General features: G+C 37.1%; 2 protein-coding genes across 2 annotated transcripts in view; one reads left to right on the top strand and one right to left on the bottom strand.

The window, feature by feature from the left end:
• The window catches only part of CDC73 (cell division cycle 73), a 130,241-nt gene that overhangs the window by 74,818 nt on the left and 28,339 nt on the right, over nucleotides 1–27,084 (top strand). The window lies entirely within an intron of this gene.
• LOC142036015 (beta-1,3-galactosyltransferase 2) lies at nucleotides 4,477–12,829 on the bottom strand. Its single transcript, XM_075038898.1, has 2 exons — nucleotides 12,247–12,829; nucleotides 4,477–7,362 (listed from the first exon to the last, which is right to left on the bottom strand). The coding sequence occupies exon 2, from the start codon at nucleotides 7,224–7,226 to the stop codon at nucleotides 5,958–5,960; it is 1,269 nt and encodes a 422-aa protein (XP_074894999.1). The 5' UTR covers nucleotides 7,227–7,362; nucleotides 12,247–12,829; the 3' UTR covers nucleotides 4,477–5,957.

Below are 27,084 nucleotides of genomic sequence, written 5' to 3'. Positions count from 1 at the left end.
AGCTAAATGGGCTAAAAGGAGATGGATGCACTTGTTCTGATGCACTTGTCCTCAGAGGCATAGTTGTATATTCTTCAGTACATTTTGGCCTCCAGTGAGGTAAAGCAGCTTGCAGTGTTTTCTTATTTTAAAAAGTGTATATTGGTTACAAACTGATAAAGGTTGTAGAAAAACACTGATCTCCTCCTCCTCCTCCTCTCTCGGGCAAATGATACCTGGAAGATACCAGCAGCAATTCAATTCACTCTTTAGAAAGCGTATTCTTCTCTCAAGCCTTCTCAGGCAAATGAAAGCCCTTTGAGAAAAATCCTGTCAAAGATTTTAGCAGTCTTGACTTTTCCACCCTGTACACCAACTGTGCAAAACTCAAGCATTCAGATGGAAACCTTTGAGAGTACATAAAGCTTTAAGCCATGAATATTCCCTGTGCTGAAGGGATTTTTTTTTTCTTTTTTTTGAGAGTAGTAATTCAAGGTTATTGTCTCGATCAGAATGTTTTGACCACAAGCATAGTCTTGAGAAAAGCAGAGGCAATGGTTCGTACCCTGTGGTTTGAGTTACACAGCAGTTAGCTTATGAACCAAAATGCACCATTACTATCATCTGGGTAGTGTTATCATGAAAACTGCCAGATTTAAATGCTTAAGAGAGCTTTTGTAACTGTTGCCATGGTAATATCAGAATGGCAACATGATAGTTTTCATCCGTATCCTATGTTCAGCTAAATTCCTTTGCAGTCATTGCACTGTGAAAGGAAGGTACCATACTGTACCAGGCTAGATTTCTTTTGAGTTAACCAGGGACAAATGAAGACTGGAATTAACTCTTTCTTTGAAAATGTAATGTAAATTCTAGATACAAGTGATCTAGTTTGCTTTGCTTTTGGCTTGACTGTGCGCCGACAGTCCTATATGTAGAATACTCTCTGTTGAGTAACTGACCTGCTGTTCATGCCATTGTGTCATGTCTTACAATTACTTTGGTTCAAACCATAATAAAAAGCATGCAATGTAATCACAAACCAAAAATTTTGTTAGAAGAATGGATTTACCTGATAGATTTGTATTTTCTCCGGAAGCGGTGAAGTGCAAACACTTACTACTAGACATTAAGATCCTGCTTTCTAATTTGGCCTTGCTTTTAATGCTTTCCCATATCACTAAGCCTGCTCTGTTGTTTTGTTTTTTTTTTTTAACTTGTGTGGTGTTGATCAGCTGCTGCGTTTTTAGTTTCACTCTTCTGGTTTGTGACATTCAAGAGCTTTTTTTAACTGACTTGCTGTAAGAAAGTTGTTCTCCACAACCCTCCCCCAACCTCCCACCCCAGAATGCCTTTGACTTCACTCTTGCCATGGGTACAAAGCAAAGACAATGTGCTCTCCTTTCTGACCTACATTTTCACAGTGCAGCATTGCATAGCTGGCAGTGCAGCTTCCCTGCCTCCCTCCTTCCCCCCGTGCTCCATTCGCAGAGTGTCTGGGTCTTGTGAAGCAGAGCTGGAGAAGGGAGGCGGGACTGGATGGGCTAGAGATGTAATCTGTAGTAATACAGCAAATACCCTGTCTATTAGGTATGCTCTGTAGTCTGAAATTACTGTGGTCAGCCAGGGTGAGACTGTGTGCCACCCAAATCGCATGCTGTTTTGGAAGAACAATCTGAAATGAAAAGGACGATAATGCTCTTAAAATTTGATAGGTGTGGTTATCGTAGTGTAATTAAGCTCAATATTCAAAGTTCAATATTGTTCAATATTTGTTTATTCATGTTATTTGACAGCATAAAATAGGGATTGAGAAATGGGGTTTAAAATTGGAAAAATATGTAAACAACTACTGATGCTGTTGCAAATGAGTTACAAGCCTGTTCTTGCTAATGGCACAAATGTAAGAAGTAGTAGCTTCTCTATTAGTATCTTCCTTCTCCCTTTCATCTCCTCCTAGGAAGTTTTCACGCGTTGCAATGAGTATTCATTTAGGAGATAAGATTTTAGTGGGATTATGTAGGTATTTTAGATTGAAGTGTGATTGGGGTTTGTGTTAACCTGTCAGGAAAGTTATTAGGGATGGGGGGGGGCACTCTAAAGTAATGGCTTCTAGGTGCTTCCTTCTCCTCCACTGCCTGATTTAGCATGGATTTTGAGACCCTTAATGCATGTCTTAACATGTTAATATATTCTGAAAATTGTAAATATGGACTGACACATTTTTTATTACTGCATTGCAAAGAAAAGCAAATTTTAAATTACTATTCTAGTAAGGTTAACCTGAAAGCCACTCTGTCTCATCTCTTCTAGATCACTGCCATACTATAATTTTAAATTTATAAGACATAAAAATAATTCATAACATTTAAGTGAAGATCTTAATGGACACTGAATTTTCCCTCAGACTAACTACTGAGGCTTGGAAGTACCTTTACCTGTAACTTTTTTCAGACTAGAACAGATCGTGAACTTTACCCATGAAATATCGGTCAATGGCTGGGAGTAGGATCAGTTGCATCACATTCAAACCTGTAGTTGTGCATTTTTTATGCTCAAATCTGTTGATGTGTGATCTGCAAATAACCCACGTTACTGATTTAATTGGAGATGTGAAACAACAGTTCTGTTGTTGGCACATAACAATTTTTATAGGACTTCATTTTGGTTATCTAGTATCAATGTGTGCTTCACTTTTTTAAGGTTTTTTTTTTTCCATAATGATGGTATTGATGATATTGCATTTTTTTCTGTAGTAAGTTTTGAGTCATGACTTTTTGTTTTCAACCTGAAGCAGACACACAGAGAAGTAAAAATATTTACAGCAAATATTATACAAACTTCTATACCTCAATGAGTAAACTAGTTATATCCTTTTTTTTTTCCTGCATTGCGGACATGTTAGACTTTTAGATACAAGCTTGTATCCAATTGCTAATGAAAATGCATTTTTTTGTCTTGCTTTATAGGGAACGGAAGTGAGAGAACTTGTCAAAGACTTTAATGATATAAATCATGATTGCACTATTTTTAACATGATCTGTTTTTATATTCCAGTTAGAGTGAGCAAATAGCTTAAACACAAGCTAGAAAACAGTAAAAACATTCAGAGAAAGGAATGTAGGTATTTCATTCCATAATTGCATATTTCATCATACAAGCTGTCCCTCCTGCTTCTGAAAGCTTTGTAATGAACTGTGCAAGAGAACAGTACTTGGATATAAATGATTTAAGTAGCCTTTGGCTGTCTTGATAATAATTCAAATATATTTATAGAGTAGTTTCAACTTACACCCAAACATTAATACAAATTTTTCAAAAATTATGTTGGATCCTTAAAAGGACATTAAAAATGTTGGGTTTTTTTAATTTAACACCTTGTACTCCTCACTAGTATTTTAGCTAGCAAGAAGTTTGATATACTGAACTCATAGGCATTGCCAAGCTGCAGCAGATCGGCATCATGCAGGAGCTCCAAAGTGGAATACCCGAGAGGTTGTTTGGCTGCCAAACTTTGATTCAAGTGCCAAACTATTTAAGGTTTAGTTATTAACCTCTTGGACTATACCCAGAAGCCAGTAACAACATTTTGAACTAGCCAGAGTTGGTAAAATCCAAGTAGAGTACATTACAATCTAGCTTGAAAGTGCTGAAGGCAGGGAACAGTGTTGAAGTCCTTTCTAAGAGGATGGACTATGTTCTTGGCCAGCATTACTTGGGGAGAGGCCACTTAGGGGATTGTACATCTTCCAGAACTGAATACCCTTGAGTAGTAGCTGGCGTTCAACACATTCCAGTTGTCTAAAGCTCGCATTATTATGTAAAGCTTCCATATAGTTAACTTAAGCCAGGTGGCTTTCAGCTGTAATATTAACTGTGGCCTGCATTAGCTGGAAGGAAGCAGGCAGATTGAGTGTGAAGAAAACTACAGACGGGTGTTGAAAGAATGCTCCCAAAGACTTTTTCTAATGCAGCTTGCATCTGTGTCACATGAATGCCAATAGTCATCACATAGACTAGATGGATGCACTTTCAATCTAGTTCGAGAAATCTCTTCTGCAGAGATTTAATGTTTTTACACACATTTACTTTCCCCAGAAATGGACATTTCTACAATTTGAGGTGTCTTGGAAATGCACAGGTGTATAGTTATCATACCTCAAATACAGCAGATGACAAAACTTAGCGGAGGATCACCAAAAAAATGGTGACAAGCAAATTTCCATATCCCTCTTTAGAGGGCTAGTCCAGTGCAATACGCTCTGTTCTGTGTGTGTGAGTTCCTGCATACAGACAGCCTTAGGGCTGCTGAGAGTGCTTAGTAATATGATTTGTGTTTTCATTACAAAGGAAAAAAAACCCTGCTGTGATCTCTGTATTGTGCATGGTATGAAAACTAGGCTTTAAGAGCTAGGGAACACTAGAAAAGTCAAGTAATGCTAAAGCTAAAAATGTATTTCATCCTGAGCAGCTTTCCCATAAAAAGTGAAGTCTGAAGACCATAAATATAATCAATTTTATTAAATAATAAAAGTACATCAAATATTTGTATTTTGTCCAATTAAAAAGTCCCAGTCAAACAGAAAACTAACCACAGTTCCATTGTTTGCTGCTAAATCAGAGGTGGGTATTGCTTACCCTGGCACTGTGACAAAACAGTAATAACCTGAATCTGATATAACTCTGCTGTAACTCTGTTCAAAAATAAGCTTTAAAAGTTCTATTTGTTAGAAAACTGGAAACCTGTAAATAGATTTAACCTACTTCTCACAATTTATTTTCAATGGTACGTGTTGTGGCTTTAATTTTTAAAATTGCGTAGATTTTGTTCTTGCCCATATTGCTATCTGGAGCTCTCAATCTTATAGTCTTCCCCACCTATAAAGTAAGGTGAGTGGCTTAGTTTTCTCTAGCAGACCTGTTTTCACTTGACTGATCTTTTTTTTTCTTTTTTTTTCCTTTTTTTTTTTTTGGCAGGCAGGAAAGAGTAAAATCAACAAAGATTTGGTTGGTTTTCTCCCTCTTTCCACAAAATGGAACACTTTTGAGACTACGGTGAAAGACTTGAAGTTCCGTTTTGCATTTCTGATCAACCTTTGAGTTACCTTAAAGTTATGTAAGGAAATCAATAGCAGATTCAATGAATTTGCACAAAGATACCAAGATGAATGTTACTTGGCACCAGATTTTAGGACCTTGCCCTATGACTTGTAGGGTATTAAGTAACTTTTAGTCAGCTTGTTGAGGAGAATCTAGTTGAATCTAGAACATCACTTGCATTTCTGAAGGTAATGTACAAAGTGGCAGTGTTCTGAAATTTCATTTCATTTATCCTTCCTTCCTAACCATTAATAAGTAATCTTCAAAAAATGGACCTACTTTAAGGGCATACTTTCCTAGTGTGTTAGAGTTCATTGGTAGTGTCTTACTAAATTGTAAATGTGACATTGCTATATGTATTGTACATTAAAAGAAGCATATAATAATTTAATGTGGTATTTGAAGGTAAAACTGATCTGCCCTTTGTGCATTTCCTTAGTTTTTAATTTTTCATTTTATAGCAATTCTAGATAACAAGAAGTCATTACATTGAAGAGAACTAGAGCTATAAATGCATTTTTAAAAATAAAATTTTAGTGTGGAAAATATGCTCAATTGTATTTTATTGGCACATAAATCAGCAATTGTACCACCAAAGTGTGCATGCTTATTATTGCACATTAACACAAAAATCCTTATATACCCTCTCCTTTTTTCCTCAAATTTGCTGGGAAAACCTTTTAGTTATAGTTTCATAATAGTAGTGTTATCAAGAGCTATAATTTTTTTAACTTAAAAAAATAATTTTCAGACTCCACTATGTGATGGGGATCAACTAAAGGCTGTCCCATTAAGCTCATCCATTTTCACTGTACATGCGTTCAGCGGTATTTACAAATTGCACATGGAGTACATTTGACAGAGGGAGTGTTGTCCTTCTAGTGCAGTTTACGATGGCGATACTTGCCTGCTTTTTCTTTTGCTGCATTGGCACAGGCATTGTGCTTATTTTGTTGTAAGTGGTTCCAGTATTTGATCAGTTCACTAGGTTGGAACTGATGGGAGGTAATTAGGTGGCTATATTTACAGCTGGAGTAAGAAACTCGCCAGTGATTGAAGACAAACTCATTGGGCGGAGGCATAGGGTCAATTCGCAGCTTGGCAAGACAGATCCCCACATATACATCCTCTAAATGTAAACGTCTGATGCTTAAGGAGACTTTAAAGATTTTTTCTGCTAAATCTCCAGAAAAAACATAACCAGTTCCAGAGCAGAATACAGGATAACGTTCACTTGGATACAAATCAGGTGGCATATACCACTTACTATCCTTGTTCCTGTTAGGTGCATAACCTCTCATTAAATAACCTGTAAAATACTTGTGCCTTGGAGGAAGTTCTGGTTTCAGAAGCTTGTGTATTAAATATTCAGTATTGACAAACATATCACTGTCAGTTTTCATAACATACGGAACATGTGGACAGTAAGATGCAACCCAGTTCATTCCCATCAGAGTTTTAATGGTTAAATTATAGTAGGTATCTAAGTACTCTTGTTGAATGATGTCATGGTACTGTCTGCTTTCCTCTAGTATGGTACGCTGGAGGTATCCATTTATCTTGATGCTTAACCCCAGCAAAAAAATACGAACAATCTGGATGCCAGGTGTCAGGCTTTCGTTACCCCAGGTTTGTCGAATAGCTTGTCTAGCTTCTACCTGGCCTGGCTCTGCAGCTATGAGCAATATTAGAAAAGGGGTCTTCTCCTGGCACTTCTCAGGCTCATTGATGATGTATTTGAAATGATATGAAGTCAGATGCCCAGTACCTTTCTTGTTGTAAATACTTCCGTTGGCACTGAGGGTATTTTCCAAACCAGTTACTCCTTGTGGTGACAGATCCGTGTCGTTGGAGTTGGTGACAGTTTGAGGCCTGAGCGTCTGAGGTACGGTGTCTTTCCACGTGTTCCTTATAGAGCTGTGGTTTGTCTCACTTTTTGTAGATCTAAATCCTCGTATAGTGTAAGCCATGGGATTTTCTTTGAACCCAGCCCTGCCTGGTAGCCAGTCATGATGATTAAAGAACAGAAACATAGCAAAAAGAAATACAAGAGAGATCAGGCCAATGAGATGGGTGCGAAACAGAGACCTTTTGGTATTCCAGGTCATCTTTGCAAAGCAGCAGTGTCGTCTTCTCCACTGAAGCATGTTGTAAGAATCCAATGATGGGATATGAGACAATGGCCAAGCAAAAAGCTTTTCCGATTGTTTTTTAATCCCCTGCTATTCTTTGGTATTCATTTTCTTTTGCTCATGTTGAGTAATTGTCTGCAAATAGCTCACTCTGCAAAGATTTTAAAAAAAGAAAATCAGAAATCTTCAATTTTATGCACTCGTAATATAAAAGGTTACAATGAAAAACTAGATACAAACATAAAATTGAGGTAAGGTTTTTTTTTTAATAGCCCATGTTAATAAAAACAAGGTTTGATTTATGTTAAAAGCCAGCCTTGTTTTATGATTAAAGTTGATTGGATTTGTTAGCTTTCAAAAATGTTTTTTTCATGGTAAAAGTTTTGACAGATGTCCTGGGTAGCAAAGATAAAAGGGGGGGGGGGAATGATCATGTTAGCAGAACAAGTGTGAAGTAGACATAAATAGCTTCACGTATACTGACTGTGAAATAATTGTACTGTGTTTGAGAGACTGAATGAAAAGGCCTTGATACCAGATGGAAGGTTTATTGGCATTAATTAAAATTGATTTGACATGCAGAGGCTAGTACAGCTCACATTTTAAAAACCCTTTTTGTAAAATGGTCATGTATTGGTGGTGGGACAGATGGCGCAAGGTTGATTGTGGCAGAGTTGGGTTAGTCACAGTACACTGCTTGGCGTGTTTCCACCAGCCCTGACTGTGTTCAGAAAGTCAATGAGAAGATGCACCTGTCAAAATTAATTTTCAGGTTCTGGTAACCTCACTGCACAGCCCTCAGATGGTAACGCAGGATAACATTTTTGGTCACCTTTCCGGCACCTTTAACCTTTTACTCCACAATCAAGGAAAATATTGAATGGAACACTTGGCTGTTGTGCCAGGCTGATATGCAGCTGAATTAAAATGAAGCTGTTGATTTTTAGTAGGCAGAGATCTGGGGTAAATGTTCATATTAACTGGAAGTAAAATTGCACAGCACTAAGTTTTTGGCAAGCTATCTGATGAACATGATTTTTGGGTTTGTTTTTTTCTCTGTAAATGTATATGTAACTACTGTACTTCTGTTATCATGCAGAAATTTCAAGTATTGTTACCAGCAGCTGGAACTGTAGGAAAAAGTGCCAAAGTAGTCTGTGCTTCATTTTCTTTTAAATTTTTTTTCATATTCAAGAGCAGAGTCAATATGGCAGCTTCATGATGCTGCATATTAAAAGCTGATCACATCATCTCATAAATGAACCTTTCACTGCACAGTAGCAATTCGTTTGTGATTTCCAATTTGCTCTAATTTATTTCTGGGCCCTAGGGTTTTGTGTAGGAAAAAGGATGACAGCTGAACAAGAGTCCATAGAAAACGCTATTTCTAATATAGATGTGTAATTTATTAATTGCTTTGCTATCTTCTAAAACCAATATTTGGATTAATTTCGGCATTAAAAAACTAAGTGACATGTTATATGGGAAATTACAGGATTTTACATTGTAAGGAAATAATTTAAGATGAGATGGCAGTTGAATAATATATTATTAAAATGTATGGGTGTGACTTAACATTCAATCTGCCTGGTTCACGTAAGGGAAAATTTGTATTTCGAAAGGGTAGGGAGAGACATATAACCAAGCTTTATTTTAATTACTGTATGTCAGTTTATATATAAACAAAATAGCATGTATGCAGAAGATGCCTCATTCGCAGTTATTTGGAAGCAAGGGGGAGGTAGTATTGCACGGAGTCAGAATGGTCTCTCCGGCTAACCTCCACCAGGAGGAGCAAGTAAGTGGGGATTTTCACTGTGGTCTGTGACAATGTAAATGTATCTGAAGAGGCGACACTGCTCCTTAATTCTCTTTCTGAAAGAGCAAAATATTTGCCTAGTGATCTAGTAAGCTCTTCCCTGTCGTTCTGCTGTTACACAGCATTCATGAATTTTTGTTTTCAAGCTCCCTGAAAGTATTTCTGATTTTATTTTTTTAAAGTGCTTGGGACTGATGCTGCTTATGGAGACGGAGCTGTCTTTCTAAAAATTATTTTCCAATTTGCAGCTGTTAAACGCGTGTGTCTAAAGTATGTAGCTTGAGAACTAACCTGAAATTCCACACTACTCTTTTTATGCTGGTTCAACTCAGATGTTATCCTTATGTAAAAGAAAATAAGCCCCAAATGTAGAAGACTTATGTTTATCTCACCACTTGCACCTGCTTTTGCATGCTTTGAAAATAAAAGCCTGTCCTCAAAACTAACAATTTTTAGTTTCTCTGCAGTATGCAGTGAGTTTTAAATGAACACTCAGCTATTTGTGAAGAATATCTCTGCATAAGCAAACATAAATGCCACTTCAAAGGGTACCCTAGATCTCAGGGAAAATAATTGTTTGATAGCAGTTTGGAGGGCAACACTGAGAATATTTGATTAATTACCATTCCATTGCATGCATACGGTTTAGGAAGAAAGTAAAAACCAGAATTTCACGAATGTGAAGTAGCGGCTAGAATTCATATCAATTTTGTCACACTGAATTGTTCCACTTCTAAAACTGCAGTCATTAGGTGCAAATGCTTATGCAAATCTGCACTGCATTACTACTCTGTTTAATTTTTAATTCAGGTGGTGTTTTGTTGTGCACCTACTTTCATATAGCAATAGTCAAAAGTGAGAATCTTAAGTTATGTAATATTTGCGTAAACTGAAGACTGTTTTCAGATGCTGTCTTTCCATGATGCACTGAGGAAGTGTCCCAAAAAAGGCAGTTGTAATGGCTGAACATCCCCCCCTCCCTGCCCCCCCCCTTTTTTTTTTGTAGGCTGCATGCTCACTTTGTGCATATTAAAATAAGTTTTATAGTGAGGGATGGAACTACAATCATAAGAAATGTAAAGAGAGTCATTCTCACTTACATGTTTCCTTGATTTTTCAAAGTGGGGAGTTTCCTAGAAAATTTTCAGGCTGTTTGCCCTTTAAAAAGGCATTGTATAGATAGGGAAAGGACCCACATCTATTTCTCAGCTTCATAAAACCATTGACTGAAAAAAACCAAGTAACTTTGTATCTCATTTTCTTTGTAATTCAGGTGTAAAACATTCCAAAACACACAGTGGGTATTAAGAATTTGAAATACAGCAATAACAATTGCACCTTTGAAAAAATACTCCGTGCTAGGATGCATTGTTTAAAAATAATGTAAACAACTGTCAACATATATTAAAAACACCATCAAATAGTGTCATAAAAATATTATTTTCTCTCACTTTATTTAGGGTTAGAGCGTTACTGCTTTTGCCCAAATATTTAAAATTTCATTTCACGGAAAGCTTATGAACAGGCAGCAACCATTGGCAGTAGATAAGAAAACCTAAGTATAGCAAAAGGTCTCTATGCAATCACCTTGTCCTCTGAAAGTGTGTTGTTGCATGTAACTCTGCAGTTTGAAGATATGATTTATAGTAATTCTGCTTCATTTTTGGCACTTGACTGTGTAGTCACTGATGCATTATCAAATGCCAAATAGATAAACTGTGAATGCCTCTTGAATTTTTATTTGTGGTCTGTGCTTTACTGGTGTTTTCGTTCCTTGTACTTTCAGTTCTGCTCTATAATTACAGCTTTGCAGATTGAAGCATTTGACTTCCTATTCAATGTCCTGGATTTTCATATTTTGATTAGCTGTGTGGGCAAACTCTTTAATTAGAGGGAAGAGTTCAAAAGGCAGCCTGAGTCAGTATTCTGACAAATAGCAGCAGCAGTTTCATATTAGGCCTCAGATAATGTGCCTGAGGTCACTTACAAACTGCATTAATCTTTTGCACGAAACAGTACTCGGGATGAGGTTTGATGTGGAGGTTTTTAAATGTCAGGTACGAAAGTCACACCACTAGCTAAGCATGCTTCTGCAGGAGTATTGCTTGAGGGTAGATTTTTTGTTTGGTTTAAAAGTTCTGGAAAGTGGTTTTATCTTCTAAATGTCTTAAGTGTGATCTGAAACCAGTGACTGTTGTATGCTGCATCCTTAGGTATGTGAACTCTTTCCAGTTGTGGTTGTTTTATTGTATGTTAGCATTGCCTTGGGCAAAGAAAGTACATTTATATTGACATTTAATGATTTGTTATAGCTTATTGGTAGATTCTGCAGATAAGCACTTTCTTTCTGTGGTGTATTAAATTCCTATAGATTTAGGTCTTAAATTTGTATTGCAAATACTCATCTTGTTTGTTTGCCACTAATGATGAAGTATTTAAATTTCAACAATAAATAGAAATGAATGGCAATTAGATGGAATGTCATTTTACAATCCAAGTTAAACAGTCAGTGTTTTCATATTAAACAGAAATTGTAATGGTGGCGTGAGATAAGTTACATGCTCACCATTTTGAGTGTATAGTGTTTGAAGGTTTCCTTTTGGGATGTCAGGGGAGCCTGATGTTTCTTGTAAAATGTGGTGCCTGATTGCACAGCTGATGGTTTAAATCATGTTCAATCTTTTGCATGCTCCCAGTTTATGCTTGGCTGATATTAACCTGATGACATTTTGCTTGTGTTTCGGGGGGGGAAAAGCAAGTGTAAGAAAGTCTGAAGGTACTTTTAAGATAATGTAATTTGACTGCATGGTCTGTTTTGATGGTTCAGTGCTTTCAGTGTGTCACATCATGGACATTTTACTGATGTTTTAAAATTACTTCAGGTAAAGATTAATTCTGACCTAGTTTGAAAGGATCTCTGTTTTTTCTATATTGGAGGGGTTTGAGTTTTTAATTTCTCAGTTAAAAGCAGTCATTACAGTAGCTACATCCCTCCTCTCCAGCTACACCAACCTTGTGCAGACTGTAAGCAATGCATTTATTAAGTGTAAAGGTAGTGACATTCTGCTGTGGGAGAGGAAAACCTTCTCGAATTCTTTCTCCCTATTCAGAGACTTGTTATCTCAGGGCTCTGCAAATTAGTAACAATCATTATCTGTAATGGCTGAAAAGGTAACAGACAATGCAATGCATATCACACACAAGGATTTGACATACCTTCCTTGGTCAGGCCATTTATGGTGCGAGGATTATACCCACATAAAATAGTTTTTGCACGCCATCACTTCAGCAAAAAAGATGCTATTGAACATGCGCACATCCCCCAACAGTCTGCTTCCTGCGATTGCTTTTCACAGTATCCAGTCTGTCCATCTGTCTGCTCGTTGCTGTGTTACCTTCCTTGCTCATAAGTGTTGTCCTTGTCTTGGGACTTTTTGTTCATCCTTCAAACAAAAGGACAGTAGTTCCCATTTCTGTTCTGATCGGGGCTGTCTGGCGTTCTCGGCTGATGTATTGGAGCTTTTACATCTGGTGTTTCCCTTGTCGGACAATGCAGTGCTGTGTTCTCTTCTCCCCAGTATCCATATTTCTAATGGTAACGTTAGCAGGGAGTGCTAGCGCATAGTGGTTCAGTTGCCTTCAGTAACAGGATTTCCCTCTATTCCTTCCTTCATTGTTGCTAGGCAGTAATAGAAATGGTTTTGAGCTGTTTTAACCGAGGATTCTGGTCTATAAAATCCATTCCGTAGTTCTTCAGCTGCTGCACAGGCAGGCAGCAGTTTAAATGTGGGCTTTGACAGATGCTGTCTTCTGACAGAGCAGAATTTAACGTCATTGCTTGGCTGAATCCCACGTGATTGTTTGCATTCATTTTGACTAAATCCAAAGGCAGTCAGAAAGCTTTACAGGCTCTTGCTCCTATTTGATAAATGTTACATACTCAGTTCAAGCACAATGATAGGTGAATAGTATAAAAATTGTATGATTATTAAATGAATGATTGAGGGGTTTTTTCAAATTGTTTTCACTTTTCCTTGACACTGCAACTTATGATTCTCTAGGGGATATTTAATACTAGATGTTCTATTCCTGTATTCCAAAAGCTGTTCTGCAGTGCAAAGGAATTATAAGCATTTAAATACTGAAGCTTGATTTAACCCATTTGGCTCTCTTCAAGTATAAATCTTTTGTGCCTTCGTGCCAAAGAAAACATAAAAATGTATTTCTTTGCTCATACTTCCTTTACATATGCTTACTCTATAAAAGCTGCTTTTTGTAATCTTAGGTTAGTCAATTAAGCTGGACAACACTAATGTATAAGCACATGCTGTTAAGCTGCCTTTCTGCTGATAATGGCTTTCTTCCTTGGTAAAGGTCGAAGCCTGGTATTGCAGAATCGGGGGCACTTGATTTTAATTATTGATGGATCTAAAATGTCTGTTGTTACAGACATACCTATATTATAGAATTTGTCTCTCTGGTCCTAATGAAACTTGTGTTCCTTTCATTTCTGTCCTTTCAATGACTCACCCTTCTATGTTGAAGAATTTTATTATATTTACTATATGTTATAAATAAAATATCACAATAGATAGCTCAGAAAATAGAAAGCTACCAGCAGACTTACCCAAGTATTTATTAGTCACTGTGTTTGTCCACGCTATTTTGAGAAGTTAATGACTAGCTCTTTAGACTGTTTTTTGTTTGGTGTTTTTTGGGGGGGAGGGGGTAGTCTGTGGTTTTGGGGTTTTTTTGTTTGGTTGGTTTTGGTGTGTGGTGGTTTGTTTGTTTGTTTTTGCCAAAGGATAAAGAAAATATAATTGTTCTATCATATGGTATCTCTGGTTAGTAGGGTTGGGGGTAGATACATCCTTTACTTGCAAATGAGGCTTCCCCAGGCAGTCAGTGTGTTTTACTATTCTAGATGCATATTCTGATAATTTACTGGAAACATAATCAGATTTATATTCTCACTAAATCACCTATGTACACTGATTTTCTCTATTAATCTAGTCTTGTTTTTAATGTATGCATTTCCTATCCTAATGACAATTTCCACAAATCCTGTGATCCTATTTGAGGATATTTTAGGAGCATGAGCATCTTCCCAAAATATTAATTATAAACATAGCATGCATATCAGTAAAGACTTGTGTATCCTCCACACTAAAAACTTTGTATTTGAAAAATGGAGGGGATATCAGTGGGGCGGTGGAGTGAGAGGAGAGAACTATGTCCAGCATCACTTACTGTTCTGGGACTTCTATGAATAACTGAGAATCAATGCTTTGAAGGTTGCATGTGTGCTCAGTCTACTGAATTTTCCACTTAAACACACAAAGCTTTCTTATCCTTACCCTGTATAATATACAGAACTTTATATAATCTGTTGCTCTATGTTTACAAACATGTGACAGTTTGGCTAGGAGTATTATCGGTTTTCTGTATTCTGGGCTACAAGTAGGAAATCAAGTAAGATATTCATGTAGTTAACTTACCCTACCTGTGTTGATTTACATAGAAGCAAGTAATGTTTTTTTTTTTTGAAACCAGCATGTAAATCTGCCTCTGAGTTTTGAATTTTCAGATAAGACACAAAAAATTGTATTCAGGAAACAAGTCTAAATCCCAACAGAATGGTTAAAATCCATAGTGTTCCACTTTATTTACTACTGCTTTGCTATACCTGAAGTGTATCTCCGAACATTTGTGAGTTCTATACGGTATGTTTACATATTGGAGTGGGCAGAGCTGTCTTTATTTTTCTGTAAATACTCATTAGTAAATATTAAAGGCAAAAAGTCCTAAGGGCCATTTTTTCTACGTATAATCTGTTTTAAAGTAAATTTAGAAGGGAACAGATATCAGCTTTGCCTTTTAATTAGATGACCGTATCACTTGTGCATAGTTTTAAAGTTCAGGCAGAGCTGTTGCTTGGTGTTATGTGTAATATTTGTCATCTTGCCATGTGAACAAATTGAATATTGAATTCTTAAAGCTTAATGAACAATTTCTTTTGTTCATTCATTCTTTACTTTTAAAGGATGAGCAGGTCTTTGCTCATCTTACAGAAAAGTAAGGAAAAGTGATTTTTCTGCTACCTTCTATCTCGGTGTGACTAATCTAGCTTTAGAGAATGAAAGTTTCAGGAAGAAATTCCTTTTCTTTTATAGCACTTTCTTCTTTACTACTTTTATGTGATACTGTATGTTTCTGGGTATTTCAGGAGGGCAGAGCTTGCTTTGTACTGGAAATATGACCTGAAGTTTTGAGTAATCTTGCTGGGCTTGAGGTTGGAATGAGCTTTATTTCAGCTAAATCTCACTGTAAAGGGGTCAGTGGACTGCTTGTTCTTGATCCAAGGAGTAATATGTTCTGTAATGTTACTATGGTTACATCTTAAATTAGAAGCTGCAATGTTAGTGTTTGAAATGCTGCCATCTATTAAGACTAAGAAGGAGTTACTCTGATGTAAAGATGTACAGTTTGTGAGTAAGGAACACTACAGAGTTACTGTGGCCGAGTGGAAGCTTGACTGTTTAGTGAGTTCTGCAAAGCTAGAAGCAGATGCAAGGAGTTGGAAAAGATGTCTACTTAGAATAACCTGTGCATGTGACAACTGTGAACTATGCAAAATGTACTTATGCATAACAAAGGTGTGTAAGTTTGGAATATTTTCTTCAAAAAACCTTAAACTTCTTACATGTCATTTTCAGAGAGTATCAGTAGAATCTTGTCTAACTGGTTTTAAAAAAACAGACCCTAAGTTTGAGCTGTTAAATAAAGTTCTCTTGACACCATTAACAGAAGTTTCTCAAATCAGTTTAGAGTGGTTGCGATAGTCAGGGGTGTACTGCTTGGTCGATTTCTGCCTGCTGGCCATGAGTTCCATGAAAGTTAAACTAAATACGTACATCATATCAGACCTCTCAACTGAATGTTCCCATACGGACCGTGTTATCTGGATACTCCATGAATACTTTGCAAAGATTATTCCATTTTATTGTAGTAAAATTGTACTATTATTTCAGCTGTAGTGTGTTGTAAACCTTTCAAGTGACAGTTCAAAATTATTAATGGCAACATTTTCAAGGTTGGTTATTTTTGCTTTTAAACTTTTTTCTGGAAATATGTTAATACAGCATGTCATAAATGCTTAGTTTTAATTTTCTGTGTTAAGAATTATTATGTATATGGCCAGTGGCCATTCTGTTCTTTGCTTCAAAAAAAATACTTCTTCTGTAAGTCACTTAGAGTGGAGAGGACAGGGTTGTACAATATTTGTAATTTGCTTGGCTACCTTGTGATCCCAACATGTTTCTTAACTATCACAAGCATGTTTGAGTGAAAAAGAGCAGTCTAGAAATGACCACGAGTGTCAGTATTGCCCGCTTATTTTCCTTAGCAGATTTCCACCATTGTTTAGCTAGTTGAGAAATCCAGCTTACACTTGCTAAATTTTTTCTAAATGGTCAAGATTTTGCAGTCTATTCTAATTGCACCCAAGCCATAAACTTAGCGATTTCATTAATCTTTGAATGTCTTAAAGCAGAAATGCAGCAATATAGATCAATCCAAATTGCTAATAGAACTAGAAAAGGTTTCCAGTTATTCTGAAACATGCATGTTTTTGTTTGCTAATGAGTAGTTGATAATTGTTCTATCATTCAATAAGGAATATAAGCACATCCTGTAACTTTGCAAAGCTGTGAGAGAGAGAGAGAGAAAAGACCAAGTGATCTTTTCAAGTCAGGAGGGTGCTTCTTATTCTGTCTGCCTTAGGAAACATTTCAAGGGGAGGTTTCATAATTCTAAAGCTTATATTTTTTTATTAAGTAAACTGACATTCTAGGTATCCAACTGGAATTCAATCCGTTCTCTGATCACAGCTTCCTTTTGAGGAACAGAGGTTTGGAGTGCTTCAAAATTAATTTGAAAAGTCAAAGCACAAAATGGTTTTGGTCTACTTTATTTCTGTTCTGGTTTTGTGTGCTATGCAAATTTTGTGTATTGGACTACTGTCCAGACACGTTTCTTTCCTCAATAATGTGTTGTTTGCTTTATTACAGCTTTTTTCTTTTCTGTGTTCCGATTTTTCATGTCTTCCCCCAGGCTTTGCATCTAATTATTGCTGATCTCAAGTGGTAAATGCAGATTTTTTTTTCCAGCGTATGGACAACATAATTTCATTTGTATTGTGCAGTATTTTTGGTTGTGCAGTTCTCCCCTGATGAACTGACAAGCCAGTGCCAGCAGTAATGTTTTCAGCCTGTCACAAGTGTTCCTTTTGCATTCTGAGAAGAGCAGGGACTTTATGAAGCTTTGCTTCAGCACAGAAGGGGAGGGAAGGCCAACCAGCAGAAGTACCAAACATTTGCAGGCAGTTTAAAGAACTGTGGAAAATAGACTTCTGCTTTTCCCCTTACCTTATGACTTACCCCTAACACCCACCCTCAGACCCCCAGCATGAGAATTTGAAATGGAAACTTAAATTCTTACAGAAAGTGAGGCTTTGGGAAGAACTGATACTATGTATCAAATCTCTTCAAGCAGGATGATAGTATCCTATGGGAGTTAATATACTACCAGTTCTTATGCCTAAGGAGAAAAATGCATTGTTCCAGCTGTTACCACCTGTCCAGCCCCTTCTTTCTGCCTGGTTCCTTCCTGCAACAGGTACAGCAAGACCCTTTTCCATTAGGCTATCTTCAGGCTCTTGAGGCATCTGGCACTTCTCTCTCAAGGATTTGAAGAGTCTTGGCCCATCAGGTTCATCATCAGGATGCAGACCTCCTGCCCAGTACTCTTCCTTGGACTGCTGGATGAGCTATATAGGGTTTTTTTGTGAGACTGATGAGGAGATTAGCAGCTCCAACTGTTCATCTGCTCGCTACGGTTTTTTTCCCTGTATATATAGTTTGTATGTGAATAGGGAGGCATTTTGTCATCCTCAAATTCCTGGATTTGAAGTTTAACTTGGTGATGCAGATGTTTAGTTTATGTCAAATAATGTGAAATTGAAGAGCTGGACTTTCAGAGCTGTCAGAATCTCATGTGTCTTGGGGTTGAGACCTGTATGGACTCTTTCTATCTGTCACGTTTCCTCGGTAGCTTTAGTACATTAATTCCTATAGTTCCATTTCTTAGGTATCCTCATTTGCAGCTAATTCTGTGGGACATGCAGGGTTTACAACAGACATAACAAAGGTTTTAGCATGTGTCTTAAATGCCTGAAGTCTTTTCTTCAAGCCCAGATGCTTAAAGTAGCAAAACCAACCAAATCTGTGGAAAAATCCTTTCTCCAGTGATCCAAGAGGTTCTCCTTGTAATAAATTTGAACACTATTTGTTCATAGCCAACAGAAGACCTGGACCATAAAATGGAACATAAGTCCACTTCAAAGAGCAGTTCCCTGCTGCCTGTTATTTGATGTGTTGGGGGAACTAAAATTACTCTGAACACCCTGCATACCACGTAGTTTGATAGAACTACTTCAGCTTCGCCAGCCAGTTTCTTGTATCTGTTTTTTTCCTAATGTTGTTCCATATAAATGTTTCTGTCAACTTGAAGTAGTTTCCAGTCAGTGTATATTAATGAAAAGCTGATTATAGTATGTGCTGAGTTTTATCAGGTAGTGTGCTTAATATCATTGAACTGATTTCTGGTTATTTCCAAGTTAATTCTGTTTTGTGGCAAAAATCTTTTGGAAGTAAATGTTCATTTGTATATGCTTCTGATGAACAAACAAATCAAGTTACTATATAAAATGGCTTTGCATTCCCCTAGTTATCAGTCTGTCCTGCAGAGACTTTGTCTTTCCACTTTTTAAATTCATGTTAAACTTAAATGATAGCATTCCTTTAGCAAAGTCCAAGGAAAAGGAAACAACGCTGTAGAAGTCGTGCTTTTTGTCCAAGTAATGGTGTTCATAATTCCTTCTGTAATCTGTGTAAGATTCTAGATTAATTTCATGAGCCTGTGGATTTTTTTTTTTCCCTCTCCACATAAATTCCTAATGTAGAGTCAGAGTCACCAGGACTCCTGGTCCTCAAGTACATGATTTAGAGGAAATCCTTAGAGCTCAGTTTGAATTATGTTAAGTGACAGAGAATATTGGTTCAGAACTAGAGAATTTTTATTATTTTCTGCTATCTTAGACTATATTTCAAACTTAAATTCCAAGTTTTTTATTTTCTGTAGTTTAGTGACTTCCAACAGAAGAAGACATCAGAGACAGTGCTCTTGCATCTTGTCCATCTCAAGCCATAATATTAAGAATCATTAGAAGGTATGTGTTTTAACAGAAAAAAATACTGGATATATTTAATGTAATAGGCCAAATTCTACGAATTCAGCATTAAAATTAAAGGGGTTTTTTTCTGTAATATAGAGATATATATTGTTGTAATGCTTGATGAGCATCTGCAAAGCTTTCTACCACTGATCCCTTTTACTGAAGTAAAGTAAATTTACAGGGAGCATCTGTTATCTTAAAAAACAAACAAACAAACAAAAAAACAAACAAAAAACCACACCAAACCACCACCACCACCAAAAAAAACCCCAACCACCAAAACCCAAACCTCTTTAAAAACACACAAAACCCTGTCATCCTTTTAAAAACTACAAAAATCTCATGACCTTGGATGATGGATTGCACATTACAGATTCTTTTAAGTCTTCTCCTACCAAGGATTTGTGTAACTAAGCATTCAGAATTCTACAAATACTTTTTCTGTAATTTTTGGTTAATGCACATTTGTGCTTTACTCACGTGCGAGTATTATGGCTTATATTGCAGAAGAAAATAAAGAACTTTTGGGAGACTAAACCTGACTACTCCCCCCTCTTACCATGACCTCCTCACCCCCAACCTTGGTTCTCCATCTTACTGTTTTACTTGGAGTTCCTTATTTTGCCAAATATAAAAAACGCTCTAATTCTGTTAATATTACTAAGAAGCATAATAGTGCAAAAAAGTCAACAGTTGTTTTCTATTTCTATTGCATTTCTAGGTAAGCAAGCAAAACAATAAAACAGAATAAAATTTCCTTCTTAATTTAATCAGTTGTGGATACAATACAAAAAGGGAATCCTCCCACCCTTTTTTTTTTTTTTTTTTCAGACTGTAGGTCACCTCATATGGAGATTTATTTTGCTATGAAAATATCTTTGATTTTTTGCCATTTTCTTTTCTTTTTGTAGTGTTTTTTGGTGTGGGGTTGTTTTGGGGGTTGTTTTGTTGGGTTGTTTTTTTTTTTTTTACAGTTGCCCCTACATAGTGCTGTCTGGAACTGTGCACCGGTATCTGTACTTTTATGCCAGGTTTGCCTCATGACAAGAAGAGGGGCTTTTTGTTACATGTAATTAACTCTTACATATCCGAGGTGCGCTGGGGCAAGGAGGTAGGTCAGTAATGTGGGAAACACTGGATGTAGCTGGGAAAGTTAGAGCAGGTCTCTTGATTCTCTGTACTTCTCTCACTAGCAGGTTGGTTGGGACCAATGCCAGATTAAAATTGGATCTGTGTATTCACAAGATAATGCACACCATCTAATAAGCCTTGTGGAAAGTCGACCGTTAGGGAGTAGATGCATCAGCCTACTCTGAATGGTCTGGTGGAGTTGGTTCAGGTCCCGTGTGGCTGGAGCTAATAAGCTCTGATGACTCTGTGTAGAATTGCTTGCTTGTTCTTGAAACAATGCTGTGGCATACATGAAATGCTTGCAAGATTTATAAATAGTAGCTCCATGCTGTGTGGTACTGCTGTTTCTGAAGCCCTGCTGGCCTGGGAAGTAAGCTAGCTGTGTTTCTACAAAGCTGCCCTGACCTAATGAAATCGCTAAATCTAAGGCACCTCAGTCATCTCAAATGGAAAATGTGTTACCTGGAATATCTGATACCAGTTGATTGAGATCTGATGGCAGTAGTAAGTTGCGGGTTTTTTAGAACAGCTCTTATGCTGGTACTGCCTTGTCATTATTTTTATCTAATTTTCAGACGTGTTTCTTCAAACTAGGCACTAGTCAGTGTTTAAAAAAAGGTCTGTTTGAGAAGATAAGGGGTTTTGCTCTTCCTTCAAAACAGACGTACATTCCTTTACCAAGAATATGACAATATAGAAGCTAAGAAATAAGGAAGAAATATGTAGTCTGGCATTAGCTCTTGAATAGTTGCTTTTTCTTACATTTCCAAAATGTCTTTTTAGAAGAATAAATAGAAAAGTGTGAGGTTTCTGTACTTATTACCAGCCTTTTGAGCTATACATAAAATTACTATGCTGCCCTTTCTCAAAAGGTGACACTGCTATTTTGTTTTGGTGTTTTTCTTGTAAAAGTAGAGCACCACCAGATTAAGACAAGGAAGTTACTGGACGAGTCTCTATGAAATTGAAACTGTGACTGGTGAAGCCCTCCTAAGCATGTACAGAAAGTTCCAGGGTGTTGTAACAGTGGAATCTTGTTATACTTTGGGGTTTTTTTCCCACTGAGATCTTGGCATTGAAAGCCTGACTCTCTATTCCAAAACATTGTCTGCTCTTAGTGGCTTACTCAGTTTTATTTTCTGCCACTTAAGTGTGCAGTTTTCCAGTGAGGGGATCTTTGCAACAGATTGCTGTAGAAGAAAAAAATCTTGTGTATTTTTTATCACTGACAGTAGACTTTTCAAAGGCGAAACAGCTATTTGAAGTAACAGGACAGATGTGAGGGCTGAAGGAGAGCTGAAGAGGTCTTGCTGCTTAAGGCAGATTTCTTTCAGATAAACTGTGAAATCCACAGGATCATTATGGATGACTGATATTTGCTAACATGTGAGTAGCAGAAATAATAGGTGCAGTGAACCTCACCTGTGTCTGTGCTGACTGGCATAGTCATCTTAGATGTTTATTCGCAGTGGGAAGTTCTTAAAGATGAATTTGTGTGTGTACGTATGTGTGTGCACATACACGTGGTGGTGGTGTATATACAGAGAGAGTGAGTGAGGCAGCCATTGGAAAAATTTTTAAATCTGTTTTAAAACACAGTTTTGAGTCTGCTTAGTCAGGGGACTATTTTTCTGCAGTGATGGGTGAAGACTCTATAAAAACTCATAGCATAATAGGAAGATCCTAAAATTTGTAGATTTTTTCATACGGCCCTTATCCTGTTTTCATCTTTGAATAGGATGGCACCAGACTGTATGAATGAGACCTTGTCAGTTGACCTTCATTTAAGAGGACTGCATTTCTGCACTAGCAAAAATATAGCTGTGCCCTAGCCATTTCAAAGAACAGTCATATTATAAACCAGATCTCATAATGCTTAGATAGAAGCTTGGAGATAGTCTATCCAGTGTATGGATTGTGAATAAAAATGAAAAAATAAAAGTTGAATGCTGTCGTCTCAGTGCTTCGAGAAGAGCTTAATTTAATCTTCTCTACTAAAGAGAGAAGAATAATGGGGAATTTAGATATAATGCCAAAGGAAGCTGAAAGTAGAGGCAGAAGGCCAAATGGAAAAATTCCTTTTGTGTGATACAGCCAGAATCTTTCCTGCATTTTAACTTAATGCATGATTTATTGCCATTACAGTTAGTTTTTGATGTAGGCATATAACATCATTGGCTTTTATATTCTACAGTGGGGTGGTATGAATGTTTATTCAGGATACAAATACCAATAGCAGTTTGCACAATCTATTTGGTATATAATATTATAGCAATAATGCACAAATTCTGTTGCATGTATGCTAGTGCAAAAAATTCTGAAGGCAATTCTTTCAACCTAAATATTTGTCAAGCACACAAGGAGAAGGCATTGTTGCTATGATGAAAATACGGTATATATTCTTCTATTGTTTGTCTTCAACATATGAATCTATGATCTGTGACTAAAATACTTTTTGTCCCAGGTGACTTTGTTATGTGATGATTAACATTGTGATTCTGTTGCTTGATTCATATACGTGATTTCTTTTTGAGGTAAAACAGCCCTATCAAAAAGCTGTATAACTTTTGTCAAAGAGCCAGGCTTTTATAACACGATTATATGAAGACAACTGGAAGTTTAACAGTACATTGTCTATTTGCTCTTTGGGTCCAAAGCCGGTGTTGGGTGTTTGGAGGATTATTAGGGTTTTTTTTTTAATCTTGGAATCTGTTGGATAAGTATAAAGGCTTAATCTAGGAAGTACCGTATTTTGGGTTCAGGTGGCTTCCTGGCTGTTTCTGCTGACACATTGTCCTGGTTTTAGCTGGGATAGAGTTAATTGTCTTCCTTGCTGGTACAGTGCTATGTTTTGAGTTCAGTATGCAAAGAATGTTGATAACACTGATGTTTTCAGTTGTTGCCAAGTAGTGTTTAGACTAAGTCAAGGCTTTTTCAGCTTCTCATCGCCAGCCAGCAAGAAAGCTGGAGGGGCACAAGAAGTTGGCACAGGACACAGCCAGGGCAGCTGACCCAAAGTGGCCAACGGTGTATTCCATACCATGTGACATCACATCTAGTATAGGAACTAGGGGCAGTGGGGGCAGGGTATTGCCGCTTGGGGACTAGCTGGGTGTCAATTGGCGGGTAGTGAGCAATTGCACTGCGCATCATTTGTACATTCCAATCATTTTATCATTGCTGTTGCCATTTTATTAGTGTTATTATTATCATCAGTAGTTTCTTCTTTTCTGTTCTATTAAACCGTTCTTATTTCAATCCATGAGTTTTACTTCTTTTCCCGATTTTCTCCCCCATCCCACTGGGTGGGGGAGGGAGTGAGTGAGCGGCTGCGTGGTGCTTAGTTGCTGGCTGGGGTTAAACCATGACACACGTACAGTAGTGTGATTTAGTGCTGCGTAGTAGTGATCCCTGCAAAACATTTTAACTTTTTAATCTGTTTACATCTGTACTTAGGGAGGGAAACTTCAGGCCTTTCGGAGTTACCTAGTTGCACTGAGTAGAAATTTCTTGGAGAAGGCGGGGGGAGGAGTGCTTTGGTCTAATTTGAGTGCTCCTTCATAATTGTTAACAAAATTGTATTTTAATTAAAACAGAGTTCTGGAATGAGAGTTCTACAGTGAAAAGTGTGTAGTGCAATTGATCTCACTGGGAAAGCTGGAAGGAGAGAAAATTGGAGAACAGGACCATAAATGGCATATAACAGTACCAAAACCATTGCATTTTTATTCTAGGTGTTTAATTATGATGGGGTCTGTGTGAAACTTTTCTATAATGCAGTCCAAGGAAAAGATCTAGGTAGACAAGAGGACAGTTTGTCAGAGCTACTGTGACTGGTATAAGTGGGATGCTATTATTGTAAATTTTGGAAATGCTCGGCCTTCAGACTATTGTACTGAGAAAGGTATGTTGTGATGAATTTTTGTAGTGGTGGGAGCAGTCACTTGAGGGTACTGAAGAGCACAAGTTTTTTTCCATGATGTTTTACTGTATTACGTATATAAAGCATGGGAAGCTAGAAGCTATGCAGCTCCTCAAGTTTAATACTAAGATTGAGTTACTATTCATACACTGCTTATGAACTTCATAGGCTTGGTTCTTGAAGTTTGTATGTATATTCTTTTGAATCCCAAATTGCCTCTATGCCCTGACTTAAAATGTGGGAAGATGTTTCCAAGGAGCTGTTTATTTTGTTGAAATCTGAATGTAAACATTTTGATCCAGTAATAGATGTGTTTTCTTTGAAGTTAAAGCTACTGAAATCTTTTGTTTTACTTGATACAAGTGTATCAAATCACCAGGCAGAAAGAAACATTGCAATGAAATGTTGGCTCCAGTCATAATAGTTTTCAAAATAGCGCTTTTTCATATGGCACCATATAGCAAGCCTGTACGTTGAAAATGTAAGGTATTTTGTGTCTGTTCAAAATAGTTGGTTTCTCTCGGATTTAGTATTTTTAGTGAAATAAAAGTTTAGTCACAACATGACCGATAACTTTGTGTTTGGGGACAGATTGTTATTTGTCAGATTTCCCAACTTCTTGTGATTTCAAAACTGAGTGTAGATGAGTTCCCCTGAACATATTATCAATCTGTTGACACAGACCATTGTGTTGTTGCATATGACGAAAGGAGGTGGCAAACAGAATCTGGGCTAGCAGTAGAGCGAGTATGTCGTGTCCCATCCCCCTGGCTAGAGGTGCTTTTATTGCAGAAAGCTTTGTCTGAAGTTTTTGTTGCTGTTCCCATGCATTTTAATCTTGAATTAATGCTGTGTTTATGTATAGTGCTTGGCAAACGTTTCACAGGGGGGTTTCTGACCATGCATACTGTAAATGTAAGGCATTTGACAAAGGGGGAGATGACTGAATTTGCATTCTTGCCATGCATAAATGATACCTTTTGCTGCCATTATGATCAAGGGTGCTTAGCCACAGTGTTAAAAAGCAAACAAAAAAGTCTGTTCACCCATCCTCCTCCCATCACCATCCACCAAAAACCTTTGTTTGCATCCTGATCTGACTCATTTCCCATCCTTATGGTACACAATGCATTTTCTTCTCTTCAGTCTGTTTTTTAAAATGAGTTAAAGCAATAAGATCTGTAGAGTAAGAGCAGGACAAAATTTGGATTTTTTTGTGAATATGGTGTTACTTTGGTTAATTTCCAGTCTTTGATAAAATGTGTTGTGTTTTTTTTTTTTTTAATATGACAATCGAAACAAACCTCTGAATTTATGCAGCTGGGTAAGGACAAATGTTTAGAAGACAGTATTCTAGTTATCTTGTAAACAGATTAAAATGTCTACTCCTCCCAGTTCGGGGGAATTACATTGTGTGGATAACTGCAGCATATGCAAGTCCAGAAATCATAAGACTTCCATGCTGGACTAAACTCAGAAGTTTTTGCAGTAAATTACTGTTCTGTGTCTGACTTGCTTGTCTGATGTTGTACAGATCTCTTGTGTCTCAATATTTTGTCAATTATTTTTATCACCAGCACCCAAGATAGTCTGCTCTGTCTCAATGGACAGTTTGTTGATATGAGGGCTTTAACAGATGTTACGCTGGAGGATTACTACTGCGTTTGCAAATGGCACAGATAACTGGTATAAATAAACTTTTTTTTTTTCCCCCGCCTTATAGTACTTTATTTCCTAGATGTAGAGTTGCTATCACTTGACTTTGCTGTAGCCAGTGAAGCAAGTGGGTCCAGCAAGACTGTCTTGGGGTGTCTTAGGATACAACTCACAAAGTAAAGAGATACAAAAAGTTAAGAAGAAAATTTGAGATAACATAAATTTCATTACTGATATTACTCAACTGTCTGCACAGATCTGCACTTTAGTATTACTAGCAGCTTGGTCCGGTTATATCATCACCTTTTGCAGTTTAAAAAAAACCACCTACTCTTTTGCAGCTGAAGTTGCATAGTAGATTATCTGTTATTCGTAAAGGAGAAAGGCTTGAGTGTAAGACAATCTGCAATAGAACATTTTTGTACACTTTTCCCTGGCCTGTGACAGTTCAAAATAGACCTTTCCATGTCAAAGTGGTTATAGTCCAGTGTATTCTTACAATCATTACTGTCATCGCTCAAGCCCTCTTATCTCTTGGCTTCTTTATTACAATTTATGATAGCTGTAGCTAAAGCTTTTGATCCTGAAAAAGCTCATATGCTGGTTTTGAACTCAGTGGTTGCTTTTCTAGGCAACACAAACAACTAAGAGTTCATCACTCCACTGTTCAGTTTTGTGCATTGGCTCCTCAAGGAAGACAGTTGCAGGATTTTCTCCTGATGTTTTAAGTCTTCCAAGGTGATTACTTGGAAAATTGCTTTCATCTCTCTGGCCATGACCACCCATGATAATTATGTTTTCTTGTAACATAATGGAATATATAACCATAGTGATAGGATTCCAAAAGCTGGGAAGGTACTGTTGGGGTTTAACCCAGCAGGCAGCTAAACACCACACAGCCATTTGCTCACTCCCCCTGCAGTGGGATTGGGGAGAGAATGGAAAAAAGGTAAAATTTGTGGGTTGAGTTAAAGACAGTTTAATAGGACAGAAAAGGAAGGAAAAATAATAATAATGATAAAAGAATATACAAGACAAGTGATGCACAATG

This window comes from Buteo buteo, chromosome 10 (genome assembly GCF_964188355.1).
Source record: "Buteo buteo chromosome 10, bButBut1.hap1.1, whole genome shotgun sequence".
Classification (NCBI taxonomy): Eukaryota; Metazoa; Chordata; class Aves; order Accipitriformes; family Accipitridae; genus Buteo; species Buteo buteo.
Note: the sequence above shows the minus strand (reverse complement) of the source record. Positions and strands in the feature narration are given on the sequence as shown.

Excerpts from the sequence above, each read along its gene's own strand:
- LOC142036015 (XM_075038898.1), bottom strand. The coding sequence starts at position 7,226 with ATGCTTCAGTGGAGAAGACGACACTGCTGCTTTGCAAAGATGACCTGG.